The sequence below is a fragment of the Spermophilus citellus genome, assembly GCF_964194105.1.
Source record: "Spermophilus citellus genome assembly, chromosome: 2".
NCBI classification, from domain to species: domain Eukaryota; kingdom Metazoa; phylum Chordata; class Mammalia; order Rodentia; family Sciuridae; genus Spermophilus; species Spermophilus citellus.
Window position 1 is genome coordinate 26,397,967 of NC_138183.1, and position 19,578 is coordinate 26,417,544.

The 19,578-nt window shown below is 45.0% G+C and overlaps 1 protein-coding gene across 12 annotated transcripts in view; it reads right to left on the minus strand.

Annotated features, from left to right (window-relative positions):
• ZNF462 (zinc finger protein 462) overlaps window positions 1-19,578 on the minus strand; it is a 142,594-nt gene that overhangs the window by 22,169 nt on the left and 100,847 nt on the right. For all 12 annotated transcript variants that reach the window (XR_014020629.1, XM_081282030.1, XM_081282033.1 and 9 more), the window contains 3 exons: window positions 11,790-12,057; window positions 9,899-10,035; window positions 682-905 (listed from right to left, as the gene is read on the minus strand). Coding sequence is in view for 11 of the 12 variants with exons in the window: in XM_081282030.1 (XP_081138156.1) it covers window positions 682-905; window positions 9,899-10,035; window positions 11,790-12,057 (629 nt within the window). In the remaining variant the exon portion in view is untranslated. The remainder of the gene's footprint in view (window positions 1-681; window positions 906-9,898; window positions 10,036-11,789; window positions 12,058-19,578) is intronic.

Sequence of the window (19,578 nt, forward strand, 5' to 3'; positions counted from 1 at the left end):
TGTATGTTGACGCCTTTGAAGATCCTGGTAGTTGGAAAATATTGTAAACAATCTACATGATTAAGGACAAGATGGAATATCTATCGGACACATTAGGGGTCACCAACTACGGGCCGACTGCTTGTTGACTATTTTTGTAAATTAAGTTTTACTGGAACACAATGGTGTCCACTCATTTATATATTACCTATATCTGCTTTCTTGCTACGGTGGCAGATTTGAGCAAGTGCCACTGAAACTAACAGGTGCCACTAAAACTTTCACTCTCTGTCCCTTTTTAAAAAATATTGGCCAATCCTTGCAATAACACATTTAAAATAATATTGAAAAATACTCTTGTCAGGATAAAAACAAACAGCAACACACAATATTCATTTATAGTATAATCAGAATTATAGAAAATAAAGAAAGTGATTCTAGGAAAGAGATTCCAAATGTCAAGCCAAGGGATTTGGGTGGTAGAGTGCCAACTGATTTGCTGTTTCCCCACCTGTTTTTTTTTAAACAATTTTCTGAAATGACCTCACATTTATTTTATTATAGAAAAACTAAACCTCACTTTAAAAGTGCCTTGAGTTCCTTTTGTACACAGTGGGTGTGGCTGAAGCCACCTGACTCCCCACTCGGCCCCTCCCCACTGGAGAGCTGAGGTAGGGAGGCAGGAGGCCCCCGGGCAAGTACCTTATGCTCATCCCGAAGGTGACTGTCCAGCTCCTCCGTGTGCTTGGTCTCATAGTAGCAGAGCTGGCACTTGTAGGGCTTCAGTTCGTTGTGCTTTTCTATGTGCTGCTGGAGGCTCTCGTCGCTGGAGCACGTGAAGGTGCACTTATCACAGCGGAAAACCACTCCCTGCAAGTACCTGGACAGCTTGGAACGGCACACTTCAATGGGGACAACTCGCTCTTCTGTGGAAACAAGCGGAATGGAAGACGGGCATTGTTACCAATGGCAAGCAGATGTTCTTTCTCTGGAATACAACAAGAGACTCACCCATTCAGTTCTGCTACTTCTCCTGGGTGAACTGCACACACCCTGTCCCTCCCCTAGCCTCGAATAACACATTCCTCTGGGACAAGAGGGTGTTTTGAAGACCAAAAGCTCTTGGTGCTTAATACCTAGAATGGCCTATAAACAGAGGTGGGTCAGGCTAAAGGGGGCTTGTTAATGCCTGAATGGAGGTAACTGAGGCAAGGGCAGGAATGGAAGTGGCTGCTGTATTTACCACCATTAATTATTGACAACAACCTTCTTCCTCAGCAAATGGTATTGAAGTTGCATTTACAGATGTCTCCTTATAAGAGGCAAGGAAAGTGACATTAGCTGGCATCTGTATGCTACCACTGGGTCAGCACCTGCCTTGCTCCCAACACCTCTACAAGGCTAGAGTTACTCCTATATTTACATATTTACAGTAAGTAAAATGAGGAACTCTCCAAAGCTCACACAGAGTTGTAACTGGCAAAGCTGAGATGTGAGCTCAGGCCTGCAAATCCACTGTGGCCACTACTTCCAATCCCACTCCTGTATCCCCCTTTGAAGATGTTCTCAAGGAGACTCTTCCCTTGCCCTGCAACCAGGGGGAATCCCTAATTAACCGCAAATCTGAAAACAAAGAAACCTGCTCACTTTCATTCACCAAAACTCTGACTCCAACTCCAAAGAGCTCACAAATGAAGGCTGCAGGCAACATCGAGGGGGAGGTGGGGTCACATAAGACACCTGGAGGATTCGTGCCTTTTCAGAAGATCTGTGATCCAATTGTCACGATGGAAAAAGCTAAGAGGGAGCGCAGGAGAGGATTTGGGTGCTTTTCCCGTTGACACACCAAATGCTGTAGGGCTGGAAATGCGTGTGCTTGTTTGCTTTGCACTCTCTCACCCTTGTGTTTAACTGCTCAAATTAAATTTCACACCAGTCTGCCCAGAGTATCAGCGCACGCGCCAGATATCCATAACTGGGATAAAATTAAAATCTGTGCTATTTATGCAAGAATCAAATATAGCGCGTTTTCATGCTGTGTCTGGATTTCAGAAGACTCTGAAAGTTTACAAATGGACGCACACAACATATACTTACGTTATTTAGAAACAGCAATGTGTTATTAAGTCAAGAAAGCATGATTTATTCCCAGAGCCACCGAGTAGCCTGGCTTCCAGAGCGTCAGTATCCATTCTTCCCTTTGTTGTTGGCCTGTGTTCTGCCCCTGGGGAATTTCTCCCACCCAACAGTCATGCCTTAGTCTCAACCACAACATTCTAACTGTAGGGCAGTGGCTGCCTTGGGAGTCCTTGAATACAGCGAATAATTGGCCAGCCAAACGCCCCAGCCAAACGCCCCGGCAGGGGAAGCGTGGAGGATGGTGTCTGCAGCACTCCCTGGAGCTCTAATGCATATGTTATTTTCCCTATACAAAGAGTCAGTTGCTTATTTAGAAATATAAATATTTTTAAACCAAAGTATAGCAGACAGCTAAGAAACACATGATTATAATGTAATCCACACATTTTCTTAGAATAGCAAATGTTTAACAGTCTTCTAACCATTCAGTTCCACGGTTTGGTGTAAACGGAGGAAAAATGCTTTGGCGTCAACTAGTGAGCTTTAGGGAGCCCATGCTAGGATATTTGACTCCTCTAACCCAGGGTTTCTCAATAGCAGCATGATTGACATTTGGGGGCCAGACAATTCTTTGTCGTGGTGTGGGGACTGTCCTGTGCATTGTAGGATGTTTGTCAGCAGCCCTGGCCTCCACCCACTAGATGCCACCAGTACCCTTTCCCCCGCAGTTGTGACATCCCCAGAGTGCCTGCAGATTAATGTATCCTGGGGAGACAATGTTGACCCCAGCTGAGGACTTCTCCAAGCAAAGTGCCAAGCAGGAACTGCAACTGCTCCAATTAAGGCAGCCCTGGACATGGCCTGTGAGCAAGCTGGTACCTACGCCATGAGACAGGGACATTCGCATACTGGGAAAGCAAACTTTCCTGCCCCTCCCTTGAGGCTACAACCCCTTTGCTGTTTCGGTTTGCTCCTGATTTATATCTTGTCATCTCTGCTGCTTCCTCTTTTGTTCTTTGGCTCTGTCCTGTCCTGTCTGCCCTGATTCTGTCCACCTCTGGGAAGATGGAGAACAGCCGGGTAAAATTTTCCATACGATGCCCAAACACCTTGAGGATGATCATTCAGTCACCCTTCAGTCTCCACTTCCCACTCCCAACTGGTTCTTTCAGACTTTTTTATACGTCTTTTTTTTTTTTCAATTCCTCTATTGCCATGTTAGTTTTCTTTGCAGTTTCCGATTTCACTATGTATATCTAAGTGAATTTTACACCAAGTCACGAGCACACAGAATGTTGCCCTGGAGTTCAAATAATAATGATTAATGTAGATGACACTACAATTTATTAAGTGACTGCTGTCTTAAGCCTCCGTTAGGTGTTCTGCCCTCCCTGTGACTTTTATCCTCATAACCCTACAAAGTCATAACCTGGGGTCCCAAATCTGACCTCAGTCAATGCCTACCTCCTTTTTCCCTGCTAAGAATCTTCTGGAACCTCTGACCTGCATGCAATGTGCTAATCAGCCTTTCATTCCAATATTCTCAAACATGCAAAAAGCTACAGATTCCTAAGGTGACCGCTTATGTCTGCATGTCTTTCCAGTATCTGCTAACGGGTCATTTCCCTGCTTGCTTCCTCTGAAACGTGAGACTTCCCATTTCTAAGCTAAGTTGTTACCAATGTTCCAAGTCTCTCACTTACAGGGATTTTTACTAAGGTATTAATTATAGAAAATAGTTAACTTTTCCTTCTTTCTAAAAACATGGCTAACATAAACAAGATTTAAAAAAAAAAAAAAGACAAACTTTGAAAGGTGGGCAAATGACCCACAGTATTTTCTGAAAGAGGGTATTCATTGCCCAGGCAAGTGAGGGACATGAAGTTAAAGACTGAACAGTTTTCAGGTTTGGATGGAGCCCTGTCTTGGCTACAGAAGATCAGAGCCCGGGGCGGGTTTTCCATGGGGGCAGTGACAACTGTGGGTCTCTTTTGACTTCACACCTCTCAAAATTACCTTGGGTAAGAAATCACAGCCTGAATCACACTCATTGTGACTCAGCTTCCAGCACTGGCTGCAAAAATATTATGACTTCACCAGTTCGACGACAAGATGGATTGTGTCTCTCCTCTCCTCCTACTCAAAAGATGCCTGGGGCTGCATTGGGATGTAAAACCCAAGAGGCTAGACCCAAAGCAAGGCCTCACCGGAGCACCTGTGTGCCAAGATCTGCCAAGAGCCCCTGAGAAGCATGTGCTGTCAAGCTGCCATGGAGCTCGGTGGAAATATCTGCAGAATTGCAACCACAGAGGGGTCATTCTGCTCAAATCTGCAAAAAAAGCATGACACTGTGGAGTCCAGAGTCACCAAGTAAAAATTCTTCCTGAAAGGCAAACCACAACACACACAGGGTTTCTTCTCAGAATGCACCGCGTCTAAAGGAAGCAGGAATAGATTGGGAAGTCCTTCCTGCCCACAAACTTTGTCTACAAATTGCCATCCCGAAGGACTGAGTGCCCCTTTCGGCCAAATCAAAGACCCACCATTTACTCTTTCTTAGCCAAACTAGTGGGAAATGTTGAGAACTAGAGAAAGTCATTTTTTAAAAAAATTATAATCTAAAAAAAAAAATCATCTTAAAATAAAATCATCCATAGACACATATAAACACAAGCAAATCAGCACCTGGGAAAGAAGTATTAAGATGTGCTGCCATGCCCCAGCTAGAAAGAGTGGAGAAGGGCACCTCTAATTCTAATGGCACAGGCATTCGGGGAAGGGGGGGGTTGGCAACTTAAAAAAACATTTAATGAACATGTAATTTCATTAAATAGAAAAAAAAATTAGTAATCTCACTGTAGATTTTTTTTCTCTTTCTTATCAAAATAACACTGATCAGATAAAGCAGGAGAGATAACTTCCATTCTCAACTCCCACCTGCAGGGTTCAGTTACATGCAGCATTTATCTATCCATTGGGAAACAGAAACACTAAGCTAACATGCCCACCAGAGCCCAGCGCAGTGAGTGTACCGCCATGTAATCACAATGTCAATATTTGGCAAAACTGTTTTTATCCCTAAAATTCAATCTGTGCCCAACGTTTCAGGAACAATATCGGGGAATACCGTACATACAGGCAAAGCTACACATAAGGCACTACATTTCCAAGGGCAACAAACTCAAAACTCAAATAGTTCTGCATTCCAGAACTATTTATTCACTTGCATACCATCTCTCAGCGTACAAACCTTGCCCTGCTCTTCATGGCTGCGTCCCGACACCTTAAAACATTGCTAGCATATAGAGGGTGTTCAACAAGTATTTATTTCTCAAGTAAATGAATATCCACCAAAAGCCCTACCACCATCAAAGTCATGGGGCTTAATTTTTTTTTCCTAGAAACCCATCAAATCATAGCCAATAGCACCAAATGTTGATCTGACCTAAGTCCTGAAAGAGACAGGTCTCAACCCATGTTAAATTTGTATTTAACAGGTGACTCATCAGCAATCAGATCAAAATTTGTCCTGGCTTTCCATCTTGTTTCCTAAGCAAGGTTCAAATCTCTATATTAGTCTCCTTTTCTAGTTGCCTCAGATTCTCCTCAGGTACCCAGAGCATCTATGAGCATTCTGCAAACACGTCTTGCTTCCTCCCACTGGCCTCAGGGGTTCATTAAATTGTTCCTTCTCCCAAGAAATGGGACGAAATTTGTGTTCACCTGGAACTTCAGAATGGGACACAGGGCCTTCGCAGATGTAATTAGTTAGGTGAGGTCCTACTGGATTAGGGTGGGCCCTAAATCCAATGACTGGTGTTCTCAGGAAAAGGTACAGAGAGACACACACAGAATGAGGCCCCAAAAAGAAAGAAACAGAGGTTACAGTGTTGCTAGTGAAAGCCTAGGATGCCCAGGGCTGCTGGGGACCCTAAGAAGCTAGGACAAGGCCTGAAGGTTTCTTCTCTAGAGCCTTCAGAGGAAGATGCCCCTGCCACACCCCAGGTTCACACTCCTAGATTCCAAACTGGGAGAGAATACACTGTCTTCAGACACCCCACTGGGAGTCCTTTTTTTGGGGTGCAATTTAAAAAACCATTTTTGATTTATTTTTTCTAATCAGTTACACATGACAGCAGAATGACAGTTCTTTGATTCATTGTACACAAATGGAGCACAAATTTTCACTTCTTTGGTTGTACACGAGGTAGGGTCCCCCTACCTGGGAAATGAATATATCCCATGAGAGGTCTTCTAAGCCTACTGGAATGATATCAACGCCTCAGGCTGAAAGCCACCCTCATCTACCACCTTTCTCTATCCAAACAGAAACATGACTCCTAGACATCTGTCACCATCTTGGACACGCTGTGCACATGTTCATCTCCTTGAGGAGAGCAGGTACTGGGTCCTATATACCCCTTCATGACCAGACAACCAAGCACAGCATGACGTGTCACAAATAATGGACATTCGCTGAAAGCGTGAACAAAGAGTATGATCACTCTCTCTTGCCACAATCAACACAAGTCTCTGAGGAGTTCTCATTCAGATCTCCCACGAGGGAAACACATTCTCATCCCCCTTTTTAACTACTTAAATAAATCTATGCATCTGGACAAACAGTGACAGAAACTCCATTCTTGCTAGCAGTCGCTCTGTCCCAAGGCCAGTCCAGAAGTTGTTTATCTTGCCTTTTATCCTGGGTTTTTTAATTCACTAAGGCTTTAGAAAGATCTGTGGACCCCAGAGACCAAAGATGTTTATTCATCCACAGAGTGGGAAGTGCACAGGTGCAGAAGGAGCCTCGTCTTGCTGCCCTGTGACTAGCCCCAGTGCAAAATTGCAAGGCAGACATCCAATCCCGTCTCCTGACATGTCAAGACCAGCTTCCCACTGAGCTGCCATTTTGAGCTGAGATGGACACCAGAGCCAGGTCAGGACACAGATGGCAGGCTCTGCTGTTTTGGAGCCCTCTGCCGTCTGTGGATCAGTGACCCCCATTTCTGATCTCCAGCCCCACAGGTAATTCTGTCCTCAAACCCAGCTGCCACTAGAAGATTCCACAGAGTGACACCACCTTCCCACGGGGAAACAGTGATGCCTGTGGTTAAAGCCAAGGGTCAGACACACCTGGGCTCAGATCCCAGCTGGGTTATGCAAGAGTCCTCAACCTTCTTAAGGCTGAGAGTGGCTCAGCTTTCTGAACTTGCTTTCCCTTGTCACTGAGGATAATGGTCACATGCTCCACATTGGGTTTTGTGAGCATTCTACACAATGACACAGGGAGGGCACTTCATACAGTGCCTATTACCTGGCGAGCTTCACTAGTGGGAGCCACCGCCGATCTTATTATGAATCCTCAAATGCTTGTGTTCATTTCAGGTTGGTGCCTTCTGACCCTCAGGAGAACAATACTTAGACACTTAGAAAATTACCTCCATCAGCAAACAGAAGATAGCATAAAAAACCAGGGACAGGTAACCAGATGGAAGATGGGATCAAAAGACTGGGATTGGATCACAGTGTTACTGCGTCCTGGTTGGGTGATCTGCTAAGCTACTCCAGGTCTCCTGGCCCTTAGTATAGGTAGAACACCTCTAGACTGATCATCAAATCTGAAATCCAACACCACCAGCAGCAATGATGCTCTAACTGCTTGGGATTTGGGTACACAGGATGTTGGATGTTTGGATTAGGTATGCTCCACCAGTAAAGTTGATGCAAATATTTCAAAATCTGAAAAAATGTCTCCATCTGAAACACTCCTGGTCCCAAGCATTTTGGTTAAGGGACACTCAGGCTGTGCTGTATGGATGGTGGGCACGGTTGCATCCACTGTCCCTTTCAGGGAACCTCCTGGAGAAATTTTGGTTTTCAGTGTCTATAATTCCTACAAATCTCCTCTAAAACCACCTCAAAAAAAATTTAACAAATATCCTAAGCCTTGTTGACTGTCTTCTTCACTCTCGTGGTAAGCTGGAATCCCAGAGCCAAATCTGCAGTGCCCTGCTAACAAGTGAACAGCACCTCATGGCATCTGCGGAATCTCCAAATGCCTGGCTACGTTCTTCATACTCAGTTGTATTTCCTACCAGTTACACTTTATTTTGCATTTGCCCCAGCTACCTCATTTGTTTTTGACCTGCAGGAATATCTTTAAGCGAACGTAAATCCCTTGTGAAATGAAGTAGGCCACAAATATGGTGTTGAAATTAAAAAACAAAACAAAACACAAAACGGACTCTTCCCTCAGCCTCAAGTTTCCTGTATGTAAAGCGAGAGTGTCAGTAACAGCACCGCTGCTCCCAACGGTGGGAGATGAAGTGCCTCTACCTCGGCAGCTCCCTGCCAAGTGTTCAAGGCCTCAGTGCTCAATCTCTCTGCCTCTCCCTTTCTCGAAGTCTCAGCTCAGGAAAGTCATTGAGCTCATTAGGCACTAAAGCTCTGATCCCGCCGGGCAGCAATATGGGAGAAGAAGAGGGGCGACGGCAGAACGTGAGGACTCACTCGCTGTCTCTGCTTGCTGGGCAGCAGCACCACGGATGGCCCCTGCCCAAGCCGAGATGGGGCACCGAGCCACCGCGACACATGGGCGAGGGGACCGGAAGCCAGGTGACTGAGGCAGAACACCAGGCAGGACCACTCGGGCCAAGAATTTCTGCCTAAATGTTGGTACGCTGCTTCTCCGGGCTTGCAGGTGGACGTCCTAGCCAGCAACGATCTCACGTCTCATTAGAGTGCGAGGGGAGGAGGGAAATCTGAGAATGCTAAATGGCGAGCCTTCCGCGCAGGCTGCAGCAGATGTGGGCATGTCACAAAATGTACCGGCCAAATGCAGGCGCTCGGGGAAAACACGGGATGCTTTACAGATGTCTTCCAAACGCCCAGCATCACGGAGGGAGGGACATCTCCGCAGGACACTCGTTGGTATAGGGGCATGTATGGCAAGTGTCAAAAACCTCTTCAAGGTTAACGGCTTAGAAAGGATGGTAAGGAGTAAGAGGAGGGAAGAGGGGAAGGACTGAAGAAGAGGAAGACTAGAAGCACCTGGCAAAGAGACTCCAGTCATCTCCCACCCCCTGCAGCCTCAGCCCTGTGAGGACAAAGCGGGTTCCATACAAGCATCTCTTTCCCTCCAACGCCAAGGAAGCCTTGGCTTTCCAATTTTTTGACTAAGAGGAAACCTGACTCAATGAAAAGTCAACATGGACTGAACAGAAGTGTCCAGGATTATCAGCAGGAACCGACCTTTACAGACTGACCATGCCGTACCCATTAGGGAACAGCATGGAATAACCACCCATTATTTCCTGGGCACAATCATCACTTTTTAAATCCAATGCCCGTTCAATGGGTTTCCTAGGAAGTATCAGGCCACTTTGGTTTCTGAGAATCTCTCTTCCTGTCCACTTCAGGGGAAACTGCACATTCTGCTTTGGAAATCATTACTTTGGCCTTTCCCCAAATAGGTACTCACAACCATGCAGGTCTTCCAATTGTACATCCACCCTCACCCACCAGGTTGTGCCTTGTTCCCTCCTGCCTAGGGTGCATTCTAAGCAAACTGTGGGCAGTGGAGGCCTCAGGATGTAAAGATCCCTCACTCTGGGAAGCCCTAAGGACGCGTTCCCCATAGAATCCATCCCCTATGCCTCCCTCTGGGTGGAGGAAGGGAGAAACGCTTTCCAGAGGGAGGGATTTCTATCCTGTTGGCTGGCACCAAGGCCATCACTGTGGTCCCTTGCCTGAAGGAGCAAGTGACCAGGAAAAGGGTGCTATGGTGGTCCTGAGAGACCCGCTTCTGCCAGCACTCCAGGAGGGCAAGCAGGAAGGTTACCTCGGTGGAGCACGATGTGGTCGATCATGTTGCGTTTGTATTTGGTGTGATAGAGGCAGAGGGGACAGCGCAGATCTTTGGGGCCCTCCTCAGGCACCGCCGAATGCCCAGCTTCCACGTGCATAGTAAAAGCAGATCTAGGAGAGAGGCGGAGGGAAAGGCAGGTGAGACCAGAGGTCACGTCACCCCACAGCTGCCAGTGAGCTCACCAGTGCCATCAGTGCAGGGGTGCACTTGGGAGGTCACGAAGAGGGACCCACAGGGCACACTCAGAGGGTGGTCCCAGCGTGAGGCTGGGACGGTTCTGCTGCTTCTTCCTCCATCCTTTCCAAGTCTTCAAAACTGGCGAGGCCCTAAAATGTCTCCTACAAATGGATGAAGCCAAGGGTCTAATGGCAAGGTCCCCTTATTGACCTGAGGGCTTCTCTCTGAACACGCCTTGTGAGGGACCCCTTACGGTCTCAATCACAAACATATTTATCTGAAACATAACTAGACCAAATGAACAGAGACCCAGCAGTGCCCATCAAAGCCCAGCAACTAAACTGTTGGTGGGGAAAAGACTTCTTCCTCATCCAGTCCAGTCCTTTCCTGGGACATGAAGTCTAATTTCTGCATCCTCTCTGTGTGCAGACTGTATTGAAGTGATCTGAGGTTCAGGTCCTGATTACCTAGGGCAGCTTTATATCTGTAATACAAGACTGATGCTCTACTATCAGATGGCTTTCTATCCATGCTACTACAAGGCATATTTTAAACATTTCAGATGCACTGGTTCTTTTGCTGCTTTTAAGAGCCTTCAGAAGTAGGTACGGTTATTATCTTTAATTTACACGTAAGGGAATGGGAGACAGAGAGGCTGAGCAACTTGTCTAAGGTCACACAGCCACTAAGGGGTAAAGCTGGGATTCAAACTCAGGCAGTGAGGCTCTGCACTCTGCACCTGTGGCCACAACCTACATGCGATCTCACAGGATGAGATTAAATCACAGGAGAGGTTTAGATTACGTGATAGCAAGCATTACATCCTTTCCTTGAATTTGCCAGTTCTGTTATACACAGCAGCAAGGTGACTTGGAGTCTCTTTTTCTAGATTGAAACACTCTTTCTATGATTACTCAGGTCAACTCATCCCTGTGCTGGGGTCTCGATTCTCTATGTATCTTAAAATGCTACCATCTTTCTTTTTTTGGTGCTGGGGATTGAACTCAGGGGCACCCAACCACTGAACCACATCCCCAGCCCTCTTTCATATTTTATTTAGAGTCAGGGTCTTACTGAGTTGCTTAGTGCCTTGCTTTTGCTGAGGCTGGCTCTGAATTAATTCATGATCCTTCTGCCTCAGCCTCCTGAGCTGCTGGGATTACAGGTGTGCATCACCGTACTTGGCAAAATGGTACCATCTTAAATAAGAAATGTTCTATGAGGGGAGCAAAGATGGATGCTTATCCTGACTTTAGTTTTGTTTCTAAATTTATATATTATATATAATATGTTAATTATATATAAATAAATATTATATACATATAAAATACATATATAATTTATCTCCCCCCCCAAAAAAAGGGGGTGCAGAGGTTGTTCCATGAAAGAAAAACACTTACTTCTCTATGCACTGGGCCAGTGAAATCCTTTGTTGCAAGCTCCTACTATTCAGGAGCCCATTTGCTTTGATTTTTAAACAAATTCGTTTTGACGTAGCTTTTCCTCCCTTGGTAAATCCAAGGCCATCTTCTGAAACTAGCTTCCTTGTGTAAAGACTGAACCCAACCTCCACATCATCTAGTGGGTGGGGCCTTCCCTGAGCTCCAGGTCGGTAAGGGAAGAAGGCGCTGGCGGGTGGAGCCAGGGCAGCCACTGTGCTTTTCACAGTGGTTTTCATGCCACTTACTTAAAGCCTGTGTAAAAGGAGCAGTCTTTGCACTTGAAAAGCTTCTTTCCACCATGCTTGTCCCGGTAATGGCGCCTGATACTCTGGATGTAGCCAGAAGAGAATTCACAGAATTCGCAGTGAAGAACAGCTTCGGTTTTCTGCTCGGTGCCAGCAGAGGCCCCGGACAGAGGCACAGGGCTAACACGGCTGTTGTTCCTCGCCAGGGCGGCTGACTGATAGTGGTTCAACTGCTGCTGAACGTCTGGGGGCTCTGAGTACGAGGAGTCTGTGGAGAGACAGGGAGAATGACACGGGTACGGAGCACGCGGTCAAGGCTGGAGCCTGGACACCCACAACCTGGAGTTTCCCCCTGGTTAACGGAGGTGTAACTGACAAGCTAAACATGTATATACTTAGGGCATGCGACATGATGGTCAGATACACATATGACTGTGAAATGAGGACCACAATCCAGTTAATTGACACATCCATCTCCTCCTCTGGTTGCCATTTTCTGGTGTGTGCGGATCAGCCCGAAGACCTCAGCACATCTTGAGTACAGGATGCCTTGCTATGAACCACAGTCACCTGCTGCACCACAGACCCCCCCAGAACTAGCTCGTCTTCTAACTGAAAGTCTTCACCCTCCGTCAGCATCATCTGATTAGCTCTGAGCCTTAATCTGAGCACGATGGCTAGGATCCCATCTCTTGCCACCGTTGTCTAAACTCTACGACAGATCTGGGAAATGCGTGTATGGAGGAAGTGACTCCTCTTTTGAATCTGACTTTGAGGGCCCCTGGTATTTAAAAATAAAATTCTGAGGTTAAAGGTTTCAAAGTGAAGGAAGAAAGTAAACTGTTGGTTTTTTTTTTTTTTTCTAAAGGAAATTGCTGAATGGCAACGGGTTGCCACAGAATACCCGTTCCAGTGGGTGAGATAAATAAACCCATGCAATGCACACAGGGGCAGGGACAGGGGACAGAGCAACAGCTCCTCCTCTACCGAAGCTGAGAATTATTCATGCCCACCAGATTAAAAAAAAAATTCAGTCTCTAAACAGAAATGCTCAAGCACATGGCACTCATGCAAGTATAAAAATGCTTTATGTCTTCACAGTGAAGTGATTTAAATTTTAAAATATAAAAATCTGATAGTGTTCTCCTGGAATAGATGTTTAAAGCTTAGTCAGCATTAAGATGGAGATTTATTCATAAATCCCATTAAAATGAAATTCCAAACAAGTTTCTCTGAAAGATATTTTCAAGTCTGCAATTCCGAGGAACATGTCGGAAACGACAGGCACACATCTCAACCCTAGGAGCTTCAGCGGCACGTGGTGGGGAAACCTGATCCAGATGGAGGAGGGGAAAGCTCAGAGCTGCTACAAAAGAGAGATGGAGAGAAGGAGGAAGGGAGGGAGGAGAGAAGAGAGAGAAAGAGGGGAGAAATAAAAATTTTAAAAAATTAAAAAGAGAGAGAGAAAGTAAAAGAACAGTCTTGAGCCTTTTCGCATGGCTCAGCTGTGAAAGTGAAGGTTCAGAATTCCACATTGTCCTGCGCAACCTGCAGCTGCCCAGGAAAGACACAGATGAAGCCTGTGAATACCACACAGAAGAATTTCAGTGTAAGTTTCCCTGAAAAGAAAACAAAGGGCTCTTTTCTTAAGCCCTTCAAAAAAGCAAGGGGGAAAGGGGACGGAAACCGTACAAGTCTCCTCCTGATTTGATGGACACTTAATTTTCCAAAGCATGATTCCCCGAGGCGGGACACGGAAGGACTCTGAAAACCCATACTTGATGAAACCAGAAGCATCCGGCCTCGTGGAGAAGGACAGAGGCAGAGCAGCCTCCCCGTTGGTGGGCCACCTCCTGTCTTCAAAACACTCAAACACCTTCCCTTCTCATTCTCCTGCCCCCCCCCACCTCAATTCACATTCCTTAAGATCATGAAAAACCCCTTTGGAAATTGTAAACAAACCCGCCACACAAAAAAAATAAAACAAAAGGAAACTTGAACAATCTCTCCAAGCCTCCATGGGTTCATTACCAGGTGTAAACGGAAGACAAAGAAAGAAAGGGATGACACATGGAATTCATTTTCCCCCCCCAGTTCCTTTATCTCCTCCTTCTTTATTCCTCTACCCTCTCTGATGAACCCACTCAGGATCACAACAATGCAACTGTCAACTCCTCATTCTCTCTTTCAACAGCAGGTTTGTTTACCATTTCATGGACTGCTCCGCAATGTTTTCTATTTAAACCCTCAAGACCAGATTCGGCTCAAAACACACGCACAGTGAAACACAAAGCACACCCCACCTCTCTGGTGCAGGTGGAGCACCGACTGCCCGTCGCCCTTCCTAGAAAGCCTCTCTTCCCTCAGTAGCATGGGTCCTACTTTGCACTCAGCACTGCAGAACAGCAATCCTGTCATCAACAAGGCCAAAGCCAGGTCCTGCTGCTCGAGGTCTGTCCACCATCCACAAATCTACCTGGGAACCAAATCAAACATCCCATGGAAAGGTCTACTTCTCGACATGCTCCCTCTGTGACATGGCACGCACCTCAGGGAGCCTCCCAGGTCAGCGTGGACGCTGGCTCACACCTCAAACAGGCACCTGGCAGCTCCCATCCCTTCCCAGCAGAACTATGAAGAAATGAACGGCTCCCAGTTAGACAGCAAGCCAGGTGAGTTGATGTCCCCTTCCCCGTCACCCATCCCTGACCCAGATCATGTGGTCATCTCTTAGGCAGACCCCTCCGGGAGAAGCGTCTCCTTTCAGTTGGTATGTTTTCCTTGTCTTTAGGGTCTACTGCCTATTAGTCTATCCGTCTCAAAAAACAAATTCTACATTTTAACTCCAGTATTTATATGTTACAGAAAACTTGAGAATAAAATGCAGGAGGTCTCAGGCAAAGCCTTCCAAGAAAGGAGTTTCACCTCCCTTAAATGGCAATGCAAAAGGAACAGCTGTGTGCCTCTACACCAGAAACTTGTATTTTCCTCCTGGTTAAAATCAGGTGGACAGTTGTATTTAGAAAAAGCAGCAAACCCTACCATTTGTGATACAGCTGTGATAATGGCCAGGGCAGGGCACTGTGGGGCTTCTCTGAACTCCACTCTGCTCTCTGGTGCCAATATTCTCAGTCCTCGCTCTCACTTAGAGTTTGTGAATAATGTACGATTTTAGCACTTTGGGCACTAAAGTGACAAAGATGTGAGTGTGTATGATTCCGCTGATCTTAAAAAAGCCCACTTGCTAAGCAACATAAAATTCTATCTTTTTCGTGAGGCATAGCCTCACAGGCAGGAAAAGGGTCATTTTGTACCCAGGTTAGGAAGGCAAACAGATTGTTAGCAACAAGGGCATGTCACATAAGTTAAACATCATCATTAAGACTATTTCCTTTTATTCCGAGCTTAGAGAAAGAAAAGTGTGTTGGGAGAGACAAACTTCTGGGAATTGCAGCCGCTGAAGCACTCGGTCGTGAATTCAGTGGGAGATTCTGCACCTAACAGTGGGGTCACTCAAGTGACCTGTGGTATCTAGACTGCAGCTGACAGCAAAGCCTAAGATAAAGGTGGTTCACCTTTAAAAACAGATCACGGCTTAGTGTAACACACATCTCCACCCCACCAGCCCAGAGACTTACAGTCTGAGAAAAGTTCAGTGCCCTGACTTGTGACTTTATTTATATACAAAGTTTTGTAAATTACATTTACTTTCGTCATATATGTATATGTATACACACACATACACTTACACACACACCTATTTTGTAGATTGTCAATAATAAGAAAAGAGTTATACTTTACACAATCAGGATCAAAGTATAATTTTAGCATGGACTAGGTCACAGTGCCTATAACATTAGAAATTTACTGCATAGCCAGCAATTGATTCTCATAATGATGGTATGCAATATAATCGGGTCCCCATGCCAGTTTTACCCAAGAGACAGCTGAAGCTGAGGATGGCTGGTCACACAAGATCTACCAAGATTCAGAGGGAGGACCTGAACAAAGATCCGTTTAACTACAGAACCTGAGTTCTGGCTACTAGGCATCCGTACCTGAAGGCGATCTCTAGGGACCCAGGACAAATCAGAGGTACGAAAAAGATCATGTGAGCTCTCTCAGCAACAAAGATGCAGCAGAGATAAGAAGGGCAAAGTCATGGGGAGGTTGAAATAGTTAAGAAAATAATATTAGGCTAGATATGAATGATAACAGAACACAACATTAATACTCAATGCAAAAGAAAACACGGACATAAACATGGTGGAGTAGGTAGGGAAAAAATAAACCCAGCAATATTTGTGGGGAAAAAAATATCCAAAAATCTCAAAATGCTTTATAAAAACAACACAGGTGACATTTCTAGAAGCACACTGTGCTTGAAGGCTTTCAAAACACCCAGAACTGTCTCAATGCCATGCTTTAGGTAGATGCTTGATAGATGGTCCTTGAATAATAATTCTCTGGAATTCCTCAGATGGGATTTAGCTGGGAATGTCAAGGACACAAATGGGACGTGAGTGCTTTGGGTGGCTCTAGCCCAGCCTGGGATTTTACCAGGATAGAGTTGAATTCCAGATGGGCTCTCCCAACCCTTCCACTTATTTAGGTTCCTACAGAAATGGGAGATTTTTTGCTAATTCCAGATCTCCAAAATACCAGCCAAACCCAGGTGAGTATCAATAAGATTTTTTTCTTTTCCTCCATTGCAGAAACAATCCTAAGAAATCTGAACTTTATAAAAGCAAAGACAGAAAAGTCAACCTAGAAGAACAAAAAGCTTGAGAGAATGAGGATTTCCGGGTATCCACAGATGGAGGTTACCACTGTCTCTGTGCCAGGCCATGTGCTGACTCTGAGAGTCAAGGTCAAAGAAGAGGTGAGCAGTGCCTGGGAGAACTCAGACCCTGTGGAGGGCAGGGGGGAGCCAAGCAGTTGCTTGTTAGGAAAATTCAGGCCTTCTTTCTGTTTAGCAAGCTTTCATTGATTGAAGGAACAAAAGAGGCAAAGAGAACAAATGAACAGTAACAGGCAAATATAACTACGGGAAGATTAAGGAAGACACCAGGAAGAGTGAGAATCAATTAGGCAGTAAATTCTGGGAGCCTCAGAGGAGAACAAAAAGGAAGCCATACCCAAGGCCAGTTCTTGAATTTCTGCAGCTTTGCCTTGAGGCCACAAAGGAAGGGGAAAGGAAGCAAGGTACCCGAGGGGGAGCAGGAGTACCTGAGCCAGTGACCACATTCAATTACATTTGAGCTGCATTTTGGGGACAGATTTGGAAGACAGTATGAATCAAGTATCAAGGAAAAAGAAAAAAAAAAAAAAAAGAAAAAAGAATTTTAGACAAGCAGATTTTAGAAGTGGCCAGTGGCAAATGATGACAGTACACCCACTCATTCAGCAAATATTTATTGAGCATCTAAGTAAATAGGAGATCCTGTTCTGGGACAATAATGCTTGATCCCTGCCCTCCAGCAACTCACTGAGTCAGAAAAACATGAAAATAATTGATTATATACCATGTAAAAAATGAATTGTAGGGGATGAAGGGAAAATCATCAGCATGTGGTGACTGACAGAATGTGGGAGTGAAGAAGGGGAAAGGAAGTGCAGAGAACCCCAAGTCCCATTAATAAATGGTATTAATGACTGTTAATGACAGCAAACCGCAGAAACCGAAAAGCTCGATTCACTACACTTGAACCTTAAGTCGTACATTTTGTAGAAACTAATGGGAAACTAAACACGTAACCATGTACGCTCTTATAACAATGACAAGAGTGACTTAATCTCCCTAGGACAAAGAAATGAAGATTAGGGGTAGAAGAGAATGAATCTAAACAGAAAAACATATGCATGGGGAGAGTTGGGTAAATGGTGTGCAGCACTGCTTAAAACCCCCATGTTCTAAAATTGTGTAGAAAGCTCAAAATGATCCATAGGTTGTCGTTTTCTTCAGAAAAGCAGACTATTTAGCAACTAAAGATTGGCAGCATAAGCAACCAGAAATAGAATGTTTCCTATAGGCAACTGAACCAAAAATATTGCAGATGCCCAAAGTAAAGTGGAGGGGTGGAACTCACATAAGCAGGAAATATAGAACACTACATCTCTAGTGAAGAAACTATAGAAAATTTGAGAAAGGCACACTACAATCATGAAAGAGCAGCTAAAGACCTACTTCAGTTAACAGCCATGAAACACTGGGAATGGCACGCAGCCTCTATCATACAACTGCTGATAAACTTAGGCAAAGGACAAAGATAGTCTTATACATATTTCTGTGTATGTGACAGTGGCCCAGGCAGCTGTAGAGAACAGAGAATTCTGCTGCAGTGGGAACTCACTGAGTGTGATGATCCTTTTCTTCCATCCAAAGCTGAAAGCTGTTTCAAGATGTGGGTCTGATGGACTTCCCAAACCCTCCACCACGTTGAGAACTGCCATCATTCCCAATATCCCCTTGTGTATTCTCAACATTAGAGGATAGCTCACCTGTTTGTTCAAACTCAAACTGAGGTTTTCTTTTTTTTTCTTGGTGGGGGAGCTAGGGATTGAACTCGGGGCACTTGACCACTGATCCACATCCCCAGCCCCATTTTGTATTTTATTTAGAGACAGGGTCTCACTGAGTTGCTTAGCACCTTGCTAAATTGCTGAGACTGGCTTTGAACTTGCAATCCTGCTGCCTCTGCCTCCTGAGCCACTGGGATTATAGGCATGCATCACCAGGCCCGGCTCAAACTGAGGTTCTTTGAGCTGTCAGACTTCTCTGTTTCCTGTGGCAGTACATCTAACCATGTGCTGGAGACCTAGCTCATGACCCACCATGGCTCATTTTCCTCTTGACTTCCTGGCCTTCCCCACCCATTGTTCCTCTAAGTTCTCACGTCATACATGGGCAGCTCTTAAAGCCTCCTACTCAGTTTTCCTTCTGTTAAGGTCTATTCTAGTTTGGCCAGCATACATACCACAGACATAACAACATACCACTTATATGATTATGATATAACGATACATTATTGCCAATAATGCCTCCGTCATTCCTGGTACTATAGCTCTTTAGCTGGTCCAGCCCAGGTCTGCAGCCACATGCCTGGCTCACTTCTGGCCCTACACATATTGCATATTTCATCACGGGGTCCTTGGTCATGACTATTTACTGTTCTTCCTCTTTCTCTACTCTGGTAAATTCCTCAGCTAAAAAGCCACCTCTTTTGTGAAGACTTTTTTACAATAACCCGAACAGAACTCTTTGTTATCCTCTATGTTTCTAACACATACACATCGTGATTCTAACCTTGATCTCATTATACCTCTTATATACATTTACGAGTCTTCTTAAGAATCTCCTTCAAAACACTTGGCCAGCCCAATGACCCACACCTTAAGACATCTGACTGAGGAAGACCCAGAGCCTCTATGGAGTCTGAGCTGGCGTGGTGCACCATTCTCCAGCAGGCCCATCCATTCTGATCTAGCAGATGAGTTAATGCCATCAACAATCAGTTGTATTTGTCCCTAAACTTCTTTATCCCCATTATATTACTTTGTTTATTCAATATAATTAATATCTTAGGAGATGATGAAATATAGGTGTAAACTTATTTCTACGACAGCTACATTGAATGCTCTGAAAAGACTCGATAAAGTTGCTAAAAAAAATATATTGTCAAAACACATTTTGGTGAGAGCATCTATAGAAGACTGAAAACATAAAAATCTACAAGTTCTAAATTCTCGTTCCACCCAAACGAAACTGAAACTGGAAACGGCACATGAT